The sequence below is a fragment of the Tursiops truncatus genome, chromosome 13, assembly GCF_011762595.2.
Source record: "Tursiops truncatus isolate mTurTru1 chromosome 13, mTurTru1.mat.Y, whole genome shotgun sequence".
Taxonomy (NCBI): domain Eukaryota; kingdom Metazoa; phylum Chordata; class Mammalia; order Artiodactyla; family Delphinidae; genus Tursiops; species Tursiops truncatus.
In genome coordinates, this window is record NC_047046.1 from 68095982 (window position 1) to 68122050 (window position 26069).

Genomic DNA, 26069 nt, shown 5'->3' on the forward strand with positions numbered 1-26069 from the left:
GAAGGGTCGGGGAAGGGATAGTTAGGGAGTTTGGGATTGACATGTACACACTGCTATATTTAAAACTGGGGACGTCCCTGGTGGTGCAGTGGTTAAGTATCCACCTGCCAATGTGGGGGACACGAGTTTGATCCCTGGTCCAGAAGGATTCCACATGCCATGGAGCAACTAAGTCCATGCACCGCAATTACTAAGCCTGTGCTCTAGAGCCTGCGAGTCACAACTACTGAAGCCCGCACACTCTAGGACCTGTGGGCCGCAACTACTGAGCCCATGTGCTGCAACTACTGAAGCCCGCATGCCTAGAGTCCGTGATCCACAACAAGAGAAGCCACTGCAACGAGAGGCCTGTGCATAGCAACGAAGAGTAGCCCCTGCTCACAGCAGCTAGAGAAAGCCCACATATAGCAACGGAGACCCAACACAGCCAAAATAAATTATGAAAAAAAAAAAACAGGTTTTAGTGGATAACCAACAGGGACCTAATTGTATAGCACAGGGAACTCTGCTCAATATTATGTAACAACCTAAATGGGAAAAGAATTTGAAAAAGAATAGATACATGTATCTGTATAACTGAATCACTTTGCTGTACACCTGAAACGAACACAACATTGTCAACCAATTGTAATCTAATATAAAATAAAAAGTTAAAAAAATGTATTTCTTAACCACAACATCAGGCTAAGCATCTTCCACAAGATGTACTGTGGAAGTCAAATACATCTTTGAAAAATATCTAGCAAATGGAGCCAGTCCATCTGAAACTCTACAATAATTTTCTGCAGTCTGAGTCATTTCTCCACAGGCATTTAATACCTGAAAAATTCTTCAGGGATTTTTTTTTCACTACAAATGTATAGGTTTGAAAGTACTTTTTTCTAACTATGTTTCTCTCTCTCTCTGTCTCTCACACACGTTTACACACACATTGTCCCTTTATGTTTCCTTGTCTATGTGTGTTTTTCCTTCTTTTCAACTCAAGACCCCCACCTGAGCCATCCAGATTTGCCCATAATATAGAAAGAGTATATATGCTTTTTTTTAAGAAATATATTGAATTCAATAAGAAATTAAGAAATATTTAAGAAATGTATTGAATTCAATAATAATGACTTGTACAATAATTTGTAAGCAGAACAATTTGTTTTCTGTAAATATGAGTTGCTTCATGTCTAAGTTCAGGCCTCCAGTGACTTGCCTAGTTTCCTAGAAAGTCAGTGAGCAGACTAGGTTTCATTATTATTATCAATGAGATACTTTTTAGAGGTTCAAAAATCATAATAAATTGTTCAAGATCATTAATATTATAATAACAGAATAATAGCATTACTTGGATAAGTCTATTCAGCTAATTAGATAGAGTTACTGGAGCATAAATGTGCTTGGAATTGAATGCTGTAAATCAACGTTATCAAGTGCCAAAGAGAAACAATATTGCAAGTTATGGCTGAGTAGAAAGAACACTAGACTTAGAATCAAAGACTTCACTTAGAATCTGGCCCTTCTTTTTATTATCTGGGAGACCATTGTCAAATAATAGTTCCTCTAAGTATCAATTTTGACATTTTCAAATTAGAGATAAAAATACAGGTTTCTTGAGGTTATTAGAAAGAGTAAAGAGATGAAGTATATAAAACCACTTAACATATTTTTATAAAGGTTTTTCCTTCTGTCATAAACGAGGATAAATCATCTCTGTTTTCTCACAAAAACATAGCTGCAAGATTGGCTGGGAAATGTATAATATTTATTTTGCCAAGACATTGACCAAACAAATGTTCTTGAATTTTCTTATTAGGGAAGAAGTGGACAGTTGGCAGAGGGAGAACACTGTATTAGTCAGGATTTTCCAGAGAAACAGAACCTATAAGATGGATGGATGGATAGATGATAGATGGATGGATGGATAGATAGATAGATGATTGATAGATAGATGATAGATAGATAGATAGTTAGATAGATATAGAGATATGTATTTCTGCAAGCTGGAGATCCAGGAAAGCTGGTGGTATAATTCAGCCCCAGTCCAAGGGACTGAGAATCCATGGAACTGATGGTATAAATCCCAGTCTGAGGGTAGGAGAAGATGAGATGAAATGTCCCAGCCCAAGCATCAAGGTGGGGGAAAAAATGGGTGAATCCCTCTTCCTTTCAACTTTTGTTTTATTGAGGCCTTCAGTGGATTAGTTGATGACCACCCATCCTGGAGAGGGTAATCTGTTTTACTCAACCCATGGATTCAAATGCTAATCTTATCCAGAATCACCCTCAGAGATACACCCACAAGCTTTGTTTTGTTTTTTTTTAACATCTTTATTGGAGTATAATTGCTTTACAATGTGTGTTAGTTGCTGCTATATAACACAGTGAATCAGCTATATGTATACATATATCCCCATATCTCCTCCCTCTTGCGTCTCCCTCTCATCCTCTCTATTGCACCCCTCTAGGTGGACACAAAGCACCAAGCTGATCTCCCTGTGCTATGCGGCTGCTTCCCACTAGCTATCTATTTTACATTTGGTAGTGTATATGTGTCCATGCCGCTCTCTCACTTCGTCCCAGCTTACACTTCCCCCTCCCTATGTCCTCAAGTCCATTCTCTATGTCTGCGTCTTCATTCCTGTCCTGCCCCTAGGTCCTTCAGGACCATTTTTTTTCTTTTTTTTTAGATTCCATATATATGTGTTAGCATACGGTATTTGTTTTTCTGTTTCTGACTTACTTCACTCTGTATGACAGTCTCTAGGTCCATCCACCCCACTACAAATAACTCAGTTTCATTTCTTTTTATGGCTGAGTAATATTCCATTGTATATATGTACCATATCTTCTTTAGCCATTCATCTGTCGATGGACACTTAGGTTGCTTCCATGTCCTGGCTATTGTAAATAGAGCTGCAGTGAACATTGTGGTGCATGACTCTTTTTGAATTATGGTTTTCTCAGGGTATATGCCCAGTAGTGGGATTGCTGGGTCATATGGTAGTTCTATTTTTAGTCTTTTAAGGAACCTCCATACTGTTCTCCATAGTGGCTGTATCAATTTACATTCCCACCAACAGTGCAAAAGGGTTCCCTTTTCTCCACACCCTCTCCAGCATTTATTGTTTGTAGATTTTTTGACTGTGGCCATTCTGACCAGTGTGATATGATACCTCATCGTAGTTTTGATTTGCATTTCTCTAATGATTAGTGATGTTGAGCATTCTTTCATGTGTTTGTTGGCAATCTGTGTATCTTCTTTGGAGAGATGTTTATTTAGGTCTTCTGCCCATTTGTGGATTGGGTTGTTGTGTTTTGATATTGAGCTGCATGAGCTGCTTGTATATTTTGGAGATGAATCCTTTGTCAATTGCTTCACTTGCAAATATTTTCTCCCATTCTGAGGGTTGTCTTTTCGTCTTGTTTGTGGTTTCCTTTGCTGTGCAAAAGCTTTTACGTTTCATTAAGTCCCATTTGTTTATTTTTGTTTTTATTTTCATTTTTCTAGGAGGTGGGTCGAAAAGGATATTGCTGTGATTTATGTCATAGAGTGTTCTGCCTATGTTTTCCTCTAAGAGTTTTATAGTGTCTGGCCTTACATTTAGGTCTTTAATCCATTTTGAGTTTCTTTTTGTGTATGGTGTTAGAGAGTGTTCTAATTTCATTCTTTTACATGTAGCTGTCCAGTTTTCCCAGCACCACTTAGTGAAGAGGCTGTTTTTTCTCCCTTGTATATTCTTGCCTCCTTTATCAAAAGGTGACCATATGTGCATTGGTTTATCTCCGGGCTTTCTATCCTATTCAATTTATCTATATTTCTGTTTTTGTGCCAGTACCATACTGTCTTGATTACTGTAGCTTTGTAGTATAGTCTGAAGACCTGTATACAGAAAACCATAAGACACTGATGAAAGAAATTAAAGGTGATACAAACAGATGGAGAGATATACCATGTTCTTGGATTGGAAGAATCAACATTGTGAAAATGACTATACTACCCAAAGCAATCTACAGATTCAGTGTAATCCCTATCAAACTACCAATGGCATTTTTCACAGAACTAGAATAAAAAACTTCACAATTTATATGGAAAAACAGAAGCTATGTTTAATGGGTCCCCTCTAGCCAGTGAAGTTGACATGTAGCGTTAAACATTACAAACACTTAGGGTTTCTTCTAATTCATCCACCATATTACCAAAGGCAGTGTGACGTAGAGAATTCAAAAATCCCAACCTTCACTGAATATTTCCATATAAATAAGGTACAAATAAATGGAGGTGGTGATTTTGGGGTAGGTAATTTGATATGTGTTTCAATTGTCTCCTCACTGTTTTTCACATATGTGTAAATAATGTCATAACTTCTATATTTTCCCAGGTGTCATTTACCAGCTTGGTTTCCCACACACATTATTTCATAACTTTAAAATTTACAAATGTTAGATATGGTCTTTGAACTCTTATGCAGCTCCCTCCACACGATTCCATACATGCACGCACACACATCCTCATTGTGATATTTCTCACGTTGATGGAAATTTCATCCTGTGTTAAATATTCAGCAGACTGTCTCTGAATTCTACTTTCGAGGATAAAAAAAATCAGCAGACTTTTCCTTCCCTGAGTGAGCATTAATAGTTAAACCTATGGTATGGATGGGAGCCCAGTTAGTCCATTACCAGGTTTAATTGTTTTTGAAGGGATCTGTTCAGAAATCATTATAGCTTATGGGGAAAGGACGGGACAGGAATATGTGACTGTTGTAGCATTGAGTATTTGTTAAAACGTCCATTAATCAGGGGTTAACTTTCCTATTTATAATCATAAGCCACAATGCAGCTCATTGGAAATGAGCCTTCTTGTTAGGATTATTCATTTGAGAATCCGTCAACCACATTCTTCTCTGACATCAAAAAGGCTGAGAAAACAGTGGGTGATTGCTCAGGAAATTTATGAGACCAACATAAGTATCTTTCACATTCCACACAAGAAATACAACAAATCCTTTGCTGACAAAGCTGTAGTCATTACAGATTTTATATTCCAGTTTACGGAGGAAGAGCTTCTCTCAGGCAGATGGCTTGTTTTATCACAGGAATTTTCTTGCAGGAGAATCACTTAGGAAAAAAACTTCAAATAGATCTGGGTAGAATCCTGTCTCTACCAGCTAGAAGCTGTTTGACCTCGGCAAAGATAATTTTTTTGAATATCAATTTTGTTTACCTTTTAATTCCTTCATTTAACCAGTCATTTTTGTCATTCAAAAAATAGTTTTTAAGTGCTTACTGTCTATCAGGAACTGTGGTAGGCATTGGGGGTATAAAAAATAAAGAAAAATGGTCCCTGCCTTCAGAGTGAATAAGGAGATTCCTCTCTCACAGGTGGTGTGTGCATTAAAGGAGAGAGAGCATGTATAAATAATCACCACTGTTCTGAAACAGCCTGATAATTATCTCATTTTCTTTTGCAAAGAACTTTCCATGGATTATCTCTTCTGATTTCCTCAGGCAGTGACTTTTAATAATAGACCCACCTACCTGATTTTAGCAAGATACAGGCCCCCCCAGCTAAAGACAGTTTTTGTGCATGGCCTTCTTTACAGTCGTGGATGGCAGTGACTAAGCTCTGGCCAATGCAGATAAGTAAGTGTGACATTTCCATCCACAGGCCTTGCCCCCTCACAGAATGCATGAGCGCATGTGACACTCAGGTCTTTTCTCCTTCTCCCTGGCTAGGAGATGACAAGGAATTAGACTTACGAGGTAGAAGTCACAGAGGATGGCAAAGCCACATGAGCCACACTGGACTGCTCACTTTTAAACTTCTACTTTAAGCTGCTGTATTTTGTGTTTCTTTATTATAGCAGCTTGGTCTGTACCTTAACTAATATGATATGTATGACAAATACAGTTCATACCATATTCATTGTCTTGAATCCTAGAAAGGACATCACTTGTTAACCTTCATAACTGAAAAATATTGTTTTATTTATATTTGAAACTACTACAGTATTATTTAAGTATCTCTCTAATTGTACTTCCCTACTTTATTATTTTGAGTTTGAGTTGAAGTATAATAATTACAGTGCAAGAAAAATTACTTAAACTCACAAAGGAAGAAAATCTTAGTTTTTTTGATAGCCCTATTTCAAGTAATGTCCAATAAAAATAAAATTCTTAAACAACAAAAGAATTAGAGCACTCTCTTTGGGATTTGGATTTACACCTTTATTATGTTTTACAATATTTTAAAATCCCTTTAATCTTCAAAGCACCCTTGTAGTTTTGATACTTGACAAAGTCTAGAAATGGTATTTGGATAAGTCCTACTTATATTTTTGAATTTATTTTTCAGACTTAATCTTTGCCTTTTCTGCAACACATAAGGAATTTCTAAAAATAATGGGTTGAAGTAAATATAACTCATACAAAAGAGAATATGTCTTTCAGCAGTGTATGTATATAGGAGTAGATGTAGAGCCTGATACGGTGCTTAGGTAATAGAACAAAATGTATAGAAACAAGTGAGTTCTGCTGCATCCTAGTTGTTTCCTTAAGATGTTAATCACCTATTCCAGTGATATTTCTGTTTACAGTGTCTTTTGGAAATCTTTGTTGAGAAAGACTTTTAGAAAGTACCACATACTCTTTTGAATTCCTTCATTGACAAGAATTTTTTTATTGACGGGTTTGATGTAATATTACAACCAACAATGATTAAAGGACAAATATTATAAATAAGATGAGCAACAAATTATAAACCAACATTTCAGATTTTCAAAAACGTCTTAACATGGCAAGATAATCTTTCTCTTTGCAGCTTGTCTAAAGTTTTGTTTCTCCCTTAAATGATACATTCAGAATAACTAGGAGTAATTATCAGAGACATCTCTTGCCTTATAAATTATTCCAGGGCCAGGTCACCTCCGGAAGAATCTCAATCCCCGTTCATAGTTTTCAAAGGGAGTGGGACTGGTGAGTGTCAGAAGGAAAAGGAGTGACTAATTGGAAACATGATTGTATTTCCTTTTGTAATCTACAAAGAATGACCATTGTCAGTGTTATTCCAAGGGCAGAGGGGTGGTGAAGTAAAATTTTAGCTTTTGGTTACACGAAGGTAATGGTTCTTACAACCTTCTGAGAGACAAAGTAGGCGTTGAAGGTAAAGTTAGGACCCTAAAAAAAAGAAAGTAAACAAAACTTTAAATGCCATAAAAGGTGGCATTCAGAACAGATCATAATAATAAAACAAATACCATTATTGAATGTTGAATGTTGACCCAGTATCTAGTTATTTTAAAGTATCATATCAACATAGTTTGTCTGACCACAAGACATGTATAGTTTTTCTTTTAAACTAAGGCAAGATTGACACATAGTAAAATGGCCAGATATTAAAGATACAATTGCATGTATATTGACAGATGTATTCACCTATATAAACAAGGACCTAATCAGGGTACACTTCATTTCCATCACCACACACAGTTTCTGCACACCTCCGTCCAGTAAACCTCCAATCCCTCACAGGCAACCACTGTCCTGATTTTGAGTAACATAGATTAGATTGGCCTGTCGTAGAACTTCCTAAAGATGTGCCCTTATAATCTGTATTCTTTTGAGTCTGGTATCTTTTGCTTTCACTTAGTGTGGTGTTCTCAAGATTCATCAGTATATTTTTATGTATCAACAGCCCATGTTTTTTCATGACTCAGATGGTGTTCCACTGTGAGAATGTCATTATTGATGGGTTTTGTTTTTGAACATTTGAGTTTGTTTCTGTTTGGCTATCATTAATAATGTTGCTCTAAACATTCTGTAAAAGACTTTTTGTGGACATATGTTTTTATTTCCCTTGGGTAAATATCCAGGAGGGAGTTGCCAGATTGTATGATAAGAATCTGTTTAACTTTAAAGGAAATGGCTAAATAGTTTTCCAAGGTGGTTGTAGCATTTTACCTTTCAGCTAGAAACACTGCATTCTTCTAGTTGCTCCAAACCGTCACATTTGGTGCTGTAAGTGAACTGGCATCTCATTGTGTTGTGGTTTTAATTTACATTTCCCTTTTCATGCGCTTGTTAGCCGTTTCTATATCTTCTTTTGTGAAGCGTCCATTCAAGCCTTATTTACACCTTTTTTTTTAAAAGTAAAGTTGATTTACAACGTTGTGTTCATTTCAAGTGTATAGCAAAGTTATTCGATATATATATATTCTTTTCCAGATTCTTTTCCATTATAGGTTATTACAAGATATTGAATATAGTTCCCGTGCTATACAGTAGGTCCTTGTTGTTTATTTATTTTATATATGTGTATATGTTAATCCTAACCTCCTAATTTAACGCTCTCTTCTCTTCCTTTCCCCTTTGGTAACCATAAGTTTGTTTTCTCAGTCTGTGAGTCTATTTCTGTTTTGTAAATAAGTTCACTTGTATCAATTTTTTTTTAGATTCCACGTCTAAATGATAGCATATGATATTCCTCTGACTTACTTAGTATGATAATCTCTAGGTCCTTTCATGTTGCTGCAAATGGCCTTATTTCATTCTTTTTTATAGCTGAGTAATATTCCATTGTATTTGTGTGTGTGTGTGTGTGTGTGTGTGTGTATATATATATATATATATACACACACACACACACACACACACACACGCACACACACACACACATAGAACATCTTCCTTATCCATTCATCTGTTCATGGACAACTTAGGTTGTTTCCATGTCTTGGCTACTGTAAATAGTGCTGCTATGAACACTGGGGTGCATGTATCTTTCAAATTAGAGTTTTCGTCTTTTCTGGATATATGCCCAGGAGTGGGATTGCTGGATCATATGGTAGCTCTATTTTTAGTTTTGTAAGGAACCTTCATGTTATTCTCCATAGTGGCTGCACCAATTTCAGCATCTATCTTAAATGAAGGTAGTACCATTCACATTTCCAGATTTAAAAAAGACAAAGATAGAACTGAGAGAAGTCAAGAAAATTGCTTAAGAATATATATATCTTTTAAGTAGTCAAATTCATTTCTAACTCAGGTCTGTTTAATCCCAGTGCCATGGCCTTTCTACTCTCTCTGCATTTGTACCTTTTGGGGTGACATCTGTCTGGAAGGAAGAACTCTTGCCTTCTGAGCCTTGACCCTGAATGCTCAGCCATTCTCCCTGAAAGCGAGGCCCCTGGGAATTCACTAAGGTCACCCTGCCACAGGGTTCAGGTTTATTCAGTTTACATCTCTAAATGTTCTCCTCTAGCTACTTACCTTCTTCCCAGTTCTTACTAAACAAGGTGCTGAAGAAGGCCCAGCCTCACCACACGTATCTCCCCACAACTGGATGGGTTGCTGTTTATCATTTCCCTTTGTTCACAGTCTTTCAGCAGAATTTTCCAGACATGCAACTGTATTACAATCTAAGTCAATGTAAAGCAATCATGTACAAACTTGTCTGTTAAAATCCAAATCTATACCAGTAATGCTATAATTCAGTATATCTTGCTGAGATCAACAACTGTAATTTGCTTATTTCACTGGCTTCCTGATAATGACAGCGTGTTTTACTTTTCCCATACATCTACTGTTACTATTAATGCAGACTTTTGCTTGACCTTGGCTCAGGTCATTGTAAGTCCATTTGGTTTTGTCTATTTTTTTTTTTCTCTTCCTCTTCTACCCCCTGAGCCCAAGGCAATCTGAGTGGGTAATTAAAATAACAGTTGATTTGCTTGAGAACTTAAGTCCAAAACTGTATTTGTTTATGATCAATGGCCTAATGCTATATTCCTTGTGCCATTTTTCATTGGTAGTTATTATTTTTACCAGGTCTTTATTCTAGCCTAACTATTTTGACTTCATTTCTTCATGGTTTATTAAAGCATGAGGTTAAAAATGAGTTCAAGTTTACAGCCACCTTAGACTTGTCATTAATTTAATGTCCCTTTCCATTATTAACAAAGTTATTTTCCATCTGGACATACTTTCCTGAATCGAGTACATATTCAGATGAGCAACACATCCAAATTTTAGAGCACGGAATTGAAAAATTTGAGTACTCAAAAGTTTCATCAGTTGAGGTAGCTTACTTGCCATGAGGATAGAAATCATTTAAGATATATACAAGAAATTGAATCAGATACAAGGCAAATGCTTAAATTTTTTACCTTCAGGTGTGGTATATGTGTGCAGCCTATAAAATTAAACTTTAACCCAGACTATAAAATCATAGTTTGTACACTTAGTGAGTTATTCCACATTTGAAGAGAAAAGTAGCAGCAAGAACCCTCACCCCGAATCTTCTCCAGTTGCCCTTGGCATTGTCCACAAGACCTTAGTAACTATGGCAATACCATGGGAGAGAAAGATAAACAGCGCTTCTGTACAGGTGTGCTGTCCACCATGGAGGCCACTAGCCACACGTGGCTCTTTAAACTTAAACTAATTAAAGTTTAATAAAATGAAAAGAAATTAGTTCCTAGTCATGCTACTTACATTTTAAATGCTCAACGGTCAAATGTGGCTAGTGACTACCATACCATATAGTGTAGTTATTCAACATTTACATCATCACGGAAAGTGCTATAGGACAACGCTGTTTTTACAATACTTAGTGGGTTACTGTAAATGGAGCTTAATCTGAAGATAATGAAGAAAGCAGAAGCAAGAGTACATAGAGAAATAACCACTGTAATTATAAATAAATATACACATAAATGTGTGCAGGCTGAATGCCACTTAAGTGTTTGAGTATTATCTATTTGGCATCCTGGGTAATGAAAGGTTAGCAATAAAATAACAAGGCACATTACCCAAATGAAGGCAGGAACCTGAGTGAATGTAGAAGCTGACAGATTGAGCAGGCTACTTTGATACTCGCATGCGGGCATTCACACGCACATACACACACACACACACACACACACACACACATCTCAGACGCTAAAAGGTAAAAAATTCCACTTGGGCTCTGCTTAACCTGAGCCATGGTAAAGTCCCCAAATTATTTCTGTCTTGTGTCTTTCTTTCTACTTTTCCGCTTCAAAAAAGAATGTAAAGCAATTGGGGCCTTTTGCCTCTGATGTCTCGCTTAATCTTTATCCTGCAGTGATAGGAAAGTGGGTAGATGCAAAAGTAGGACAGACCTGGCTTTGAATCTGAGCGCTGCTAATTAACAAGCTCTTTGACCATCCCTAAGACTCCATTCTCTCATCTTTGGAGTGGGGACAGTCATTGTACCCACCTCTGGGTTAGGTAAGCCCGATAAAGCCTGGCCACGTTGGCATCTGGTACAGCGAGTGCTGAGAAAAGCGCTCCTCGTTATACTGACGTCTGCCCTTTTTCCTCAGCACCTCTGTATTCATATGCTTATTATTCTTTCTCTTTGTATTTCTCTTCTACTGCCTAGTTCCCATCCTGTCTCCCAGAAACCTAGAAGAATTAGGAGAGTAACGAAGAGAAGAACCCCAGAAGCATAGAAAAAGGAGACAAAAAATTAATGAGAGAAGAAAGGATAGCAAATGTTTGTAAAAGGGAAAGATATGCTTCCTCTTTCAGTTCCTAACCAAAACACATTTTATTTTATTATTTTCTTCTTCTATTTTTCCTTTATGCTAGGAGATCAGTCTGATTGGCTTTCAAGCCAAAGTAATGATTTGTTTGCTGTGAACAGTATTTGTGTTTTTTATTAGTTGAGTCCTTAGATGGTCCTACAATATATTCACCTTGTCTTTTATTTAATTCAATATTTCCTTGAGAGATATGAATGAAAAGAGGAAAACCTCTATGTTTGGTTATATTGTCTCTGGTAATTTCCTCATGTAAAGCTTTGCTGAGAAATCATTTCAAGAAGTGCTCCATTTGTAAGCTGTTTGTGGTGCTTTATAATCTAAGGATTTAATTGTTTCTCTGACTCTGAGGGCAGGCTGCCAAAAAGCACACCTCACCAACCAAAGCAGGTGACGAATGTTTATTCTGCTCTAATTGGTAACTAAAGTCTGCTCTGCATTATGGTCCAGAGAAAACCTCAGACCTTCTCATCCTGTTGCTATAGAGAAGCAAGTCTGGGCACATGGAAGACAGTCAGTACTTCCTGTGTCTTCTCTGGCTGAGATAATTACAACTGGACCTCGGTCTCTCCATTACTGAAATGGGAATGACCATCCCTGCCCTAACTTCTTTGTAACATCATTGAGATAACTGATGAAAAATTGTTTTTAAAGTCAGAGCACAGTACACATGAAAGTCTGCTTTTCTTAAATGTGATGGAAAATACCACATACATTTGGTAGCACTCATCAGGAAAGAGCCAACAACTCTAAGCAGATTATCTCTAAATAACCCCAAGACAGCTAGTTAATTCAGTGGGGAAAAGAAAAAATTAGGAATACAATTACTTGGAAGAGTATCTGGAGGGATGCACTGCTTCCTCGAGGCTTAAAGAAAGTATCCTCCATACTACAGATTATTTATGTACAATTCTTACACCATGACCAGAGCCCAGAGCAGCCCGTCTGTTTTATCTGTGATGCCCCTTCCTCTCTATACCGAATGCGACAGAAGCAGGAATCTTTCTCTCCCTTCTTGATTTCCTAGTCCCAACAATACTTTCAGCTCACTATGAGACTCAGAATGTAGAACTCATTCTAGATTTTTCCCCTCCTCATTGTTCCTCCAAATATACCTACAAACTGTGTCACTCACATGCATCTTTTGCTCTTCATTTGTGTTCTGCCACCTGAAGGCAGGCCTTTGCGATCTTTGCCGGGATAATTACAACAGTGTCTGACGTAGACCTGCTTTAAACATCTTTTCCTGGACTACATAGTTCTGGGGAATCAGTATCTCTAAAAGCACAGTTTGAGGGCTTCCCTGGCGGCGCAGTGATTGAGAGTCTGCCTGCCAATGCAGGGGACACGGGTTTGAGCCCCGGACCGGGAGAATCCCACATGCCGCGGAGCAACAAAGCCCGTGAGCCACAACTGCTGAGCCTGCGCGTCTGGAGCCTGTGCTCCGCAACAGGAGAGGCCGCAACAGTGAGGGGCCCGCGCGCCGCGATGAAGAGTGGCCCCCGCTCGCCACAACTGGAGAAAGCCCTCGCACAGAGGCGAAGAACCAACACAGCCAAAAATAAATTAATTAATTAATTTTAAAAAAACTAAAAGCACAGTTTGAAACTTATTCAAAATGTTATTCAACTCACCATCAATTATTCAGTGAAAAGCAAGGATAAGGGGCTGAGCTTTGGAATTAGAAATTCTCCCACTTACCTACAAAAAGGGGGTAATCGTTTATCCATTCAACAGATATTTGTTAAGTATTTACTGCATGCCAGAGACTGGATTAAGGGAAGGATTAAATAAAATAAAGGATGTGAGATAGTTAACAAAGGGCCTAATTAGACATCCAACAAATGTTACTACTTGGAGGGGGATGGAGGAGGGAGAAAAGGGAGAGGGAGGAGAAATTGTCAGTCTTCAAGTTTTGATCCTAATGTGCATGATTGTACAACCACCATGTGGTGTTTACTTGTATTTGCTTATTCCACTCTCTCTCCTCAACCTTTCTTCATCAGAAGATTCAGCAAAACTGCCACCTTCTCGACAAAGCCTCTCTGATTCCAGAACACTTTGCTCTGATTTTTTTTTTAAAACTTCCAACATGGCTTCTCTATTAGAAGATTCATCAAGGTGAATAAGGGCTTGTTTGTTTAAATCCTTACATACCCTAGAAAACTTATAACCATGTCTTACACACAGAAGGTGCTCAATGAGAATTGATGAGCAAATGAACAAATGAATAGAGGAAGAATAACTGAATGTGAATATGCAAGTGAGAGGTTTCGTTGCACAATCTCTTTGGATTCATAAACCTACAGGTATCAGAACGTGTAGTTTGAGATCAAGAAATTTGAGTTCTTTGTTCAGATTGATTGGGGGCTGCCATTTCACCTTCACTAAATAATATAGCCCTTCTGTGTCTCACATGTTCATCAATTCAACAAATATTTGTTAAATACTTCCTATATGCCAAGCAGTGAAACTTTCCCTATAAAGTTTATTTTTATCTGATTTCCCTCCTGGTGATAAACCTTGGTAGATTAAAGAAAATTTATGTTGATTCTCCTTTAAACTCAAATACTTCCTTACACAGACTAGCTGAGTATGTGGTACCTGCAAGACTGGTTAATGAACAAGTTATGTTATAATCTGACCGTTCTTTGAATAGTGTTCATAGAATAAGAAGGAAGGAAAGAAGGAAGGGAGGGAGAGAGGAAGAAAAGGGGGAGGGAGGGAGGGAAGGAAGGAAAGAAGGAGGGAGGGATGGAAGGAAGGAAGGAAACCTTCAAAGGGTACTAATTAGATTAGCTATTAATTCAATTTGCAAACAAGTATATGTAATGAAGTAGAATTGAATATTGAAAGTACTGTATAAATTGCATCTTTCTTGAATATGAATTGCTCATGCTTTTAAGAGATCAATGCAATTGTCTGTGTTTGCTGTCCACCCATTACACTTAATTAAACGGTTCAGGTCCAGTGGGGTCAGAGGTATCCAGTAACATTTACCAGCTGACAGGGATCCAGTGGTCTGTACTCTGTGCCTGGGGTAGCCTTGCTTCTCTGCAGTGAGCAGGCATCTGCATTAGGAAAACAGCTACCACTCTAATTTTCTCTAATTGACTTGTTGGCAGTGCTAACAGAGGGCAAAAGATGTAGAGACATGAAGACTGGGCCCCGGCAAGCGCTGGGCATTGATGGGGCCACTGAGTGAAGTAACTAATCTGTAATGAATAAAGGACTATGGGCTGTCAATCTAGCACACGCCAGTGGCATTTAATTCACACAAAATAGTAATTAAAAACGATGATGTTCTTCTCACTGGCTTTTGTTACCAAGTACAGCATCTTGGTCCAGCCCCTGAGGATCTGTCTGCAGGTTGTTTGATTCATTCCCTTAGCCCCAGAGAGCCACATGCATCTCACTACCTTCAGGCAAGCCTCAACAAAAGCTCTTACGATAATGGGTCTCTCACCTACCAAGTCTCTGTGGAAGGAGAACCAGAAATTCTCCCCACTGCCCATTCCTTGTCTTTATAACCCCTATAATCAATAAATGTGCATTTATTTCCCCTTTTTCCTAGCCACAAAGAAGATACTGGCCAGAAGCTATCTGTTTTGGATGCTCAAAGAGTTATTAAGTATTTCTTTATCCTCCTTTGTCCCATTGTGATGTATTCCATAGGAAAGGTTGGCCAAACGATGATGAAAATCTGACCAAGAGTTTGAAATCTTTGGAATCACTCCGAATATCCATAATTAAAAATAATCCCCATGTGAACATCCACCAAAATTCAAGTTATCTCAGTAGGATTCAGTCACAGTGAATTCAAATGAGAAAATACCTCTCTACGTTGTTTTTCAGAGGCAGTTGATACATTTTTCAAGCCTATATATCTGTATCATTTCAGCAAATCGAAAAAATAAATTTACTATCATAATTGTCATTAAATGTATTCCTGAACAATGGGGTCTGACCATAATTAATGATTAATTCATTTTGAATTCATTATGATAATATTAAATGTGTTTAACTCATTTGCTGCTTCTAAAGAGGGAACAATTCTAGGCAATTCTTTTGTGATTTACTGGTTTTAAAGTTTAAGAGCTCTGAGCATGTGCAGGAAAATAGCTCCACATTGCCCTCTAGTGGTGAGCTAGTAAATGACACCCTTCTTTTGTACGGGGAGAAAACACAAACCCTTGTTCTCCTTTGCTCCCATACACTCTCACAGCCATCTTTCCACCTCAGTACACACTTAAACGAGATGCCTCCATCACAGTATAAAAGGGGATCAAAGCAATAGAGTCCTATGTCCACTATTAACCAATAACCAAATAATATTTTTATTGTTGTTGTTCAGGCTGATTCACTATTGGATCAAGTTTGACGGGGGTGTAAAAAGATTCTGTTGTTTCCTTAGTAGATCCAGATGCAATTTGACAAAAGCACTATATGGAGGCCAGAGAAAGCCCAAAAGATGTTGAGTAGCAGGTAGAGTATGAAGAGCATAAAGAAGCTTCTTGAAAAAGGTAGACAGAAGGGGATGTGAAGTTGTCTTAGGTCTTTTATTTCCTAGGTAGCTCTGTGTTACTTTACAAATGTCAGTGGACTTACCGGATCCTCAAATTACTGACAACAGCAGAATACCAGATCAAAAAGTCTTGAAGACCCCTGGCTCTAGCAATATTCTTGTATCAGTAACAACTCCATTGTTGTTATGGCAACTCCGAAGGCAAATCTGTTTACCTTTCCTGAGAGTAAGCCATTACCACTTTCTATTTAAATTGAAGCTTGGCCACTGTCAAGGTGTACCCAGGGTAGTTAGGATTTGTGGAATTTAGCAGTTAGTGTAATTCGTTAATCCAACAGCTGGTAAATTATAAAACTCCGTACTCTTTGCTGGCATACCTTATACCATGGCTGGACATCGAATGGAAAAAGCTGCCATTACCCAGATGAGTAGAGACTTGATGGGTATTGATATTAGCAAGAGTCAGTATTGAAATGACAATGACTTCGCCTTTTCTGTGGGGGGAGATTAAGAAATGGTGACTACTGCTTAGGATCCAGATAGCAGCTAGATGAGGTAATTCAGATTGAGACAAAAATTCAAACCAGTAAAATGAGAATGAACCAGTTGAGTTACTTTTAATTTTTTTTTTAATGAGAATAAATGCATACTCCAACACTGAAAACCAATAGTGCAGTGATGCTGCAGAGGCTTTTACAGAGTCCGTTGTCTGAGGAGGTAGAAATTGGGCAGCTGGGAGGTGGGGACAGAGTGGTGAAGGGATGAATTCAATGTAACGTGGACCAGGCTGGGAGTTTCAGCATCAACCCTGAGCAGGAAGTTCAGAACTCAAGTCAGACATTCTTCCCTCTGAATTCCAGTCTAAATTGGAGAGGTCCACATAAAACAAGCATGCTCAATAACCTTGCATAAAGGAGACCTGCTTTCTTATTTTATATTTACCCTCTTTACCACATCATATAGTTTCTTCGTGGTTGCTGTTGATCTTGTGGTTGACATCTTGACTGAGGAAGCCCAGACTTTATGACCTTCTTCCATGAATACATATATATTTGCATAATACATATATGTTCCTACATATAGTTGTATATGTAGGGATCTGAGGTTAGAGACTAGTGGCCATGGACCTGGATTCAGTTCAGAGATACATTTTGTTTTGCCAGCACAGGTTTGTTTTCTTTATTTGCCAACATTTGAGAATGTGATGATTTCCCATAAAAATCTGGATTTCCAGAAAATTTGACACCAGGACTGCTCTCCATATGCTAATAACACCTGGAAGCTGAGTGGTGACCCCTCTCCTTACGTGAATTACTTAGATGAATTCCTGTCCAGCATCCTCTCTCCCCTATTGTCTCTCATACACTGTAGCCAAATATCTTTATCTGTCTGTCTCTCCCTCCCTCTCTCAGGTTTGAAAACAAAGACAAAAACAAAAATAAAATTCTGACTTCTAAGCATGTGAGTTTGGCATTCCTGATCTCTCTCTCACTTCCTTAATAAAGAAATACATAGACAGATGAAAATATATAGTATATGTATATTAGGTGAAACTAAATGCAGTTTCACCCAAAAGAAGTAATTTTTTATGGTTCTAACCTCATATAAATGTTTACATTGTAGTTGTATATATGTTTGAAATCAGACTTTGACTTCACTCCAATAACTATAAAGTATATTCGTCCTAGTAGAAAAGTTTTTTGGTGATCTTCCTCACTGTATTTTCAATCTGTCCCATCTTTTTCCTGAGATGTTTTTTTTCTTCTACCATCCTTCTACCTCTAAATCCTACCCATGCCCTTCAGTCCTAGTTCCAAGTCCAAGAAGTCTTTGATGACCCAATCCCTCACTAATTTTTTAGGCCTCTAAACTCATATAGCATTCATAAGTTGTATCACATACTTTACTGCTTAATTTTATGTAGTCTTTCATTGTTTTCTCTGCCCGGAATTATGATTGTAACCTGACAACAGAGGTTCATCTTTTCCAAATATTCTTGGATCTCCAACTTGTTGACTGATTACTTTCTTTTCGGTAAACTAAGTTGACAACATAAATCTAAAAAAGTAAATATCCCCTCTTGCAGGCGAAGCAATTCACTGAATAGAAGCCCTTCGACTGCATTGAATGTAATCTTATTTTATTCTTCTTGTTGTATTGTGGTTCTTGTGTCACTGTGGTTTGGAATGTCAAATCTTTAACGCTAATATTTAGGGCACATAAAAATTTCACAAAGGAAAAGCCATCTAATCAATTTTCAAAGAATATTGTCAAAGATAAATTCATTCGTTTTAAAAGCTTTTTTTTTTCGTAAAATAAAACACAGACACAGAAAACCACATGTGACAAATGTATCACTTCATGAGTTATTTTAAGTTAGAGTTCAACCTGTTTCTTTGCTCTGTTTCCTGCAAACTGGCAGTTGGATCAAGAAGCTTGATCAGACTAAGCAGGTTCGATCCTTTTGGCAAGACTCTAGAGGGTAGTGTGTTCTTTCATTAGGAGGTATGTAATGTCTGGATTCTCTGTTTTATCTTAGCAATCATGAATGCTTAATACATAGTTTCATTTGTTCACTGGGGCTGAAAACTAGCAATATTTGAATTTTATCATTTGTTTCTTATTAGTAGGAATAATACGGTAAGAGGATACTCCCCTCACATGCTCTTTGGTTACACAGTGGTAGAGTTTATTCAGGAAAGACATGATAAATATTTGACTCTTTACCCAGACTTGAAGATAGTAATTTGGTTCCCTGTGAATCTCAGAAGTGACCAACTCTTATTATTCTTTAAAAAATCTTTATGAATTCACCCATTCATATGTATTTGTTACGTTTCATTTCATTGCAACTTTCATCTTTATTGACGCTCAGACTGTCCTCACCTTTGGTCAGTGGAAAACTCTTCCAAGTTGATTTCCAAATCCATTTGACACAATCCTGTTAGTCTTTGAATGTTTCCTTTCTGTTTGATATGTGAGGATGCCTCAGGCTCAATTGCTGTGTTTCCTGCCTCAGACTAGGAATCAACCAGCTCTCCAAGAAGTCTTTGTTTCTTGCAGTGCAAAATATTTTTTTCAAAATCTCAGTTTGGGTGCTAGGGATACCCGTTGTTATTAAGTCAGTGTTTCTAGACATTTTCAGTGGACAGAATTAGAGATAAAATACCTTTTGAGTTTCAACTGATTTTTCAATTAAATTGTGGGAACACAATACTGAATCTTTTGTTCACACCAGGAATCCAGTTCTCAAGGACACAGGGTATGATAAAATTAGAATTTCTCCTGATAACCCATTTGCTCTATCTCATATTACATTGGTTTCAGAATAACAATAATAATAGTATCACCATCAACAATAATTATTGAAACATTTTTGCATATACTATTCATATTCATATTCTCCCTTAAGTTTATCTTATGATTATAATATAGGTACCTATATTATAATATATTATAATATAGGTACAATTTTGTAGCCTTGCAAAATAAAACCTCTTCCTTTTAACCCTCAGTTAGTCTTAGTTCATTTAATTTATTGTTCACCAGTTAGTTATTAGGTCAGTATCTCCCCTGGTCATTTAGAATGTCTAAAGCTCATTTTCTAGTGGATCTCCGGATCAGGGGAACAATATTCCCTGATTAATTGCAAGTTGATAACAGTTTGGGTGAGCCCCTTATATTTAAAGCTAACTCTTGTTGCCTGGAAAATCCTTGAATCACATTGTCTTACCTTGAGTGTCTCAAAAAAATCACGTAAATTTCTTCGGGCACAATATGGTGCTGTCAAAAAGTCTGATAATAAACTAATTTTCCCTCTTATAAGTCATGTATTCTTTTGTGTGCCTAAAAGATTTTTTTAAGTCAGCAAAAATTTCTTGAATAACATTTTTTCATCTATATTTGTTCTGTTCCCTTTCTTTAGTTTTTTTCCTCAAGGACAACTATTACTCCAATGTTAGCTTCCTTCTAGAATATTTGTCACTTTTTCCTGCATTCTTTTTTACTCTTTCTTCATTTACTTTTGTTTTTGTTTTCGTTTTTCTCCTTGTTGCATTTATTTGTTCATCTCATTACACTTTATTTCTCAAATTTCTTTTTCACTTAGTGGAATTCTTTCTTGAGCTAGGCCACCCCATTCAGAGTCCTTTGTCCCTTATGTGGAATTCCTTCTTGAGCTGGGCTGCCCCATTCAGATTTCTTTGTCACTTACATAGAATTCTTTCTTGAGCCAGGCTGCCTCATTTCTGAATTCTTCCAATTCTGATTTATGTAACTCTTGCATATCTGGCATTTTATTTTCTTAATGTTGTTTAGCTCACTTTGAAACAGTAAATTGCAGGTTTGATCTGTTTTTCTCGTGTATTTTTGATCCTTTCCTTGTGTACTTGTCTATAAGAATGATGTTCTCCTCATTTTGTTTTGTAAGGAATTTAACCTCAACGGATTTTCCTTGCTCGCTTTTATGTGATTTGTTTCCCTGCATTCCCAGAAGTTCAAATAGCTCTTCTAAATACACAGACTTCCCTATCCTGTTGTTTTCCTTAGACCTGCGCTCAGGGCTCAGCAAACTATAGCCTGTGGGTCAAATCTGGCCTAGGTCCTATTTTTGTTTGGGCCCCACTGAACTAAGAATGGTTTTTATATTTTTGAAGAGTTGTAAACAAACAAAACAAACAGACGAATGTGTGGCAGAGACAAAGTGGTCTGCACAGCTATATTGACTATCTTGGCCTTTTACAGAAAAGTTGGCTGAACCCTTTCACACACTAAAAACAATGGCAGTTTGCTTTCCAACCTTTCATGACTGTTCCTCTCTCCTACTTTGATCTAGACTTTCTCGTCCTTTCATGTCTATTGCTTCTGTCCTACTCATAAATTTTAAATATATTCTTAGTAGTTTGTCCCCAGTGTGAACACTGTCCTGGAAAGGAGACTTTGTAGGTTAGTTTCAAGTATTTACATTTACTGATCTTAAACTGGTCCATTGCACTTTCTAGCATTACTTGATAGTTATTTTAGAATGACTGTTTTCAGGTTTGTTGCTTCCCTCTGATTTCTCTTACACAGATACTGATAACATGCAGGTTCATGATAACATATTGGTGGTTTGTCCACATCCACTTGTATCTTAGGGTGTGAGCATATAGACCTCATCACCGTGTTTTGTCATAAATGTCTAAATGCCTTTGGTTTTCTATCTAGTTCTTCTGTCTCTTTTTATATGAAGATTCAGGAAGATCAAAAAACTATATTGCCACCACTGCCACCTTCTTCCCAGAATTAAACTCACTCATTTTTTAACAACTGTTTGCTTAATTGATTATATTCAATTTGATTTCAGGAAAATGTTTATCCTGAGTATTTCAATACATTAAATAAATCAACACGTTCATATTTTTTCTGTTTTTCTCCAGAGTCAAGTTCCCATTATGTAATCTCCCTAAAAGCTTTTAACAATGCAGGAGAAGGAGTTCCTCTTTATGAAAGTGCTACCACCAGATCTATAACCGGTAAGCTAAAGTAGTTAATCCTCTCGTGACAAGATATTTGAATTATGGTGAAGAAAACAAACTAAAGTGAAACAAAACAAAATACAAAGAAAAAAATGTATGTAATCATGTCCTGAGCCTTATGTGTATATGTATACACACCATTTGTTATTTTTTTGGTTATCAAATTTGAGAGGGATTCAGTCTATAAATTAGTATATGGAATTAGAGAACATAGATCTCTTATTCTGTCTTCTCCCAGTAGCTTCACGTTTTGGCATCCTGATACCACTCTTCATTCCTCTGGGCAGCTTGTTTCAAATCAATGCAGTGTAGACAAGAGGGTCTCTGCAAAAAAGGCCACCAAGCGCCTGAATGGACACTTGCTTCTTTGCAGAGGGTCCTTCAAGCTGATGTGAGGAGGATGAGCTGACCTCATGGGGCTGGCTTGGATTTGGCTGTGTCACCCAGTGGGTTCTTTCTGAGCTGGGCCAATAGGTCACCCCAACAGTGTCTGGGGCCTCTGCACATTAAAAGGATTGGCTGCTGCAAGGACTTCTCACCTCTAGGAATTGCTATGTGAGGTTGACTTGAAAGGTGGCACAGGAGAGAAACAGGGCTCAAGGAAATGAGAAAGGGATGGGTAAGAAAGTGAGACCCAATGAGAAAGGGATGGGTGAGAAAGTGAGACCCAATGAGAAAGGGATGGGTAAGTGAGACCCAAGCCATTTACGGAGCCTGTTTGTGAACAGGCTGGACCTACTCAGAAGCAGAGTAAGTACCACCTCTGTGAGTCTTGTTCATGACCCATCACATGACCCAAAGTCACATGACCACCCCCAAGAGCCTTATTTCTGTAATGTGAAAGTAAAACCCAAGAGTTCCCTCCTTTTAATGAATACTTTGATACTGCCCCCTTTCAAAACCCACAACCCTCAGACCTCATTCAACTTACCAGCTATTTTCACCTGAATGAGAACAAAGGATCTGAGAGCAGGATTTCATAGCGAGCCCCAGAGAACACGCAACATTACTGGGGTGCCTGAGTATGAGTCCTGGAAGGTAGGAATAAATGAACATAAAATAAATAATGGAGTCCTATGTCTTCTGCTACCAGCTAAATTTATGTGAACTTTGTACAGTTTGTTTTCCAAATCCAGAAGCTTCGTTCATAAACTTATCTTGAGAATTACAGTTGTAAACAAAATTCACAGTTGTTATGTCATGGTTTTCGGAGCGCATCATCACTTTATTGCTTTCAACCAGATTTCCTTGTAAGACAAGGATATTATTCCAGAGTCTCCTTGACTCTTTGGCTGCTGGTTTCAATGTCTATGGTCTTTCTGAAGTGGTATGCAAAAGCTTGGGTGCATGTCAGTATATTAATTTATCTGTGGACACAGTATATATCTTACATTGTGTTATCAAAGGGCCCATGGCTCCCCAAGAAGGGTAAATAAGAAATATTACCCTAGAGAATATTTACTGTCAAGCGTGTTATTTCTAAATATAGAGAGATGAGGCAATTAGAGGGCCAGGATGGAAACTACAAGATAACATGGTGGAGGGTGGCTGGGATTTCCTCTTCCCCTTATTCTCTTACTCTGCCAAAGTTTCTTTGAGAGATGGCAGCCACTTTGGCTGTGCCCATCCTTCCCATAAAGTTTATTCAGTAAGCCAGCTCTTTCTTGCCTAGGTTAAAAGATGGTAAAGAGTCACGGATGTGGCTTGTGGTCAGACCACACAAAATTGTACCATGGTCAGTCTTTTAGAACTCTTATTTTCTTACCAAAACTAAAGCCCACAAAGAAGAAACACTAAGATGACCTGCCAAAAGTCGATTTTTGAGCAGAAACTAATAGTAATAGCGATAGTAGAATTCAGATAAGCTGAAGATAGGTTGCTCAGAAAGAACTATTTGAGGTGTTATTAACTTTTTTCCCCTGAGCATTTGTTGTCATTCTTTAATTCTTAGCATATGGCATTCCCAGAGTGGTTTCTATAATACCAGTGATCCATAAGACAATTTTTTCCTCCTATGGCTAATCCAAATGGATCTGAGAAATAAAATAATACTGAAAGTTGGAAAACGTGTGAGGAATTTTCTTACTGAAGAAAAGTCAATAAGCGGTTGGAGAGGATGAATAAAACCAGCCCTTTCCACATCCCTGCCTAGATGTGGCAGACTTATTTTACTCTGTTTTCACACATCATGGAGAACAAAGGACAAATAAACAGAATCAGAGGTTCAGATTCGGTGAGAAACTCTTTCAATAAATGTGTCCAAGGGCTACATAGAAGATATTTTCGGTCTCTGAGCTTCTGCAAAGTATTCCCATGAGCAGTCTTGGAAGAGGCCAACATAAAGTAATTAAAAAAAAAAAAATCAAAGGCAGTAAATGCATCAGGCTGGAGTAAGTATCAGGCTACGGTGCTTTCCAGATGGATGTGCTCCTAGATGCTGGTCTACTCTGGACCTCGTCTCATTCGGAACATATCAGTGCTAGAGCCAAGGAAAATTTCACTAGATCAAATGGGCAGGTTGTTTCAGTTTTTTGCACATTTTTTACAATTTTATTCCATATTGTTGTAAAAATAAGACATTTTGAGCCTGGAGAAGGGAAGAGAGCAGGGGAATAATGAGGTGTGTTGTTTGAATTTGTTTATTCTCATTTGTTTTATAAATGTCTCTATGAAGTACAATTGTGTCATGTTTTGTAAAAGCTTGTTTTGAACTTCAGTATGTTGACCATACGCTTATATGTTCTTACCAAAACAACTATTAGGAATTGAGTAGGTTTCTCTTTTTAGCAAAAGGTTTAAAGCTATGTTTTGTGTTTTTGTCTTTTTTTTCACTCTTTTGTATATTACCACTGAAAATCAGTGGTATAGGAGGCACTCAGGAATACGAGGGGAAAATAACTGAAAAAAAAAGTTGTTTATCAGCAAAATGACTGCTAAACAGTTAGTGTTTAGCACTAACTGTTTAGGTACCTGGTGGTACCTAAGAAACTACCTAAACTACCTGGTGGCACAGTGGTTAAGAATCCACCTGCCAGTGCAAAGAACATGGGTTCGAGCCCTGGTCTGGGAAGATCCCACATGCTGCGGAGCAGCTAAGCCCATGCGCCACAACTACTGAGCCTGTGCTCTAGAGCCCATGAGTCACAGCTACTGAGCCCGCGTGCCACAACTACTGAAGCCTGAGTGCATACAGCCCGTGCTCCACAACAATAGAAGTCACCACAATGAGAAGCCTGTGCACCGCAACGAAGAGTAGCCCCCGCTCGCCACAACTATAGAAAGCCTGTGTGCAGTAACAAAGACCCAACGCAGCCAAAATAAATAAATTAATTAAATAATTTTAAAAAATGTGTAGGTACTTGGTTTAGGTAGTTTTTAATTCAACTACCCCGTTTCTGACCTGAGAGGGGAAGATAATTAGCAGTACATGTGGCATATATTTAGAGCAGTGCTTGCCACCTGCTACTAAGTTCTGCTTTGCTGGAAATACCATAGTGTCTGTACTATCCAGTACGGCAGGCACGAGGCTCATTTGGCTGTCAAATGTCTGAAATTGACTAGTGCAACACAATAAATGAATTTTAAATTTTATTTAATTTTAATTAATTTAAAGTTAAACTGTCCACTTAACTAATGGCTATTGTATTAGCCCAGCTCTGGAGGAAGTGGCAAATAGAATGACAAGCCATGAGTGGGGGGGGGGGGGGGGGGGGGGAACAACTCCTCTAAAATAAGCAAGAAAAACTTGTCCAGGTTAGAAATTTTTGAATTACATAAGTTCGTAGATATATACCGACAAACAGCATTACTTGAAATTTAGGGATGCATTCTGGAACTGAGACTCCAAGAAACTCAACAAGAAGTCATGGAAAACATACTTTTCTAAAATCCAGAAATAACAGGATTGAGTATTACCGTTTCTTCAAGTAGAATCACGACGTTTCAAAATCTTACACAGAGGACCTGTGAAAGACTGTAAAGTTAGTATAGGTGTATCCACAAAACTAGATGAAGCAAAGAAACAACAGATAGGGTAACATGAATATGAGTTGATCTGAAAGGAGTTTGTGTTTGAGAGTAGTCCTCCCTTGTGTATAACATTCTTCCTGGTAAGTCAGCTGTGAATAGAAACAAGTCAAGTGAGGCAGCACCTGCTCTCGTTTCGCCAAAAGGTTCCACCCATGTGCCAGCCTGATGACAGATTGCGATCCTCCTAGAGGCTGCAGTGTCTTCAGCTGCCCCTTCATCATTTCATAAATCCATTTGGGTTTAAAGGAGCCCTTAATAAAAAGACACGTCAGAGGACATACAAAAAGCCTGGGCTCTGTCATTAAATTTTAAACACATATTTTTCTTTCTCTCTCTTTCTATTGTTGTTTTGGGGTTTTTTTTCTTGGTCTTCCTTTTGTTCTGTTTTTGTTTTCAGATTTTATATTTTGCTCCAAAGACCACAGCCCAGTAAACGACTAAATAATT

General features: G+C 37.8%; 1 protein-coding gene across 1 annotated transcript in view; it reads left to right on the forward strand.

Annotated features, from left to right (window-relative positions):
* DCC (DCC netrin 1 receptor) overlaps window positions 1-26069 on the forward strand; it is a 776413-nt gene that overhangs the window by 595290 nt on the left and 155054 nt on the right. The window contains 1 exon segment of the mRNA XM_073789896.1: window positions 21495-21590. Coding sequence (XP_073645997.1) covers window positions 21495-21590 — 96 coding nt within the window.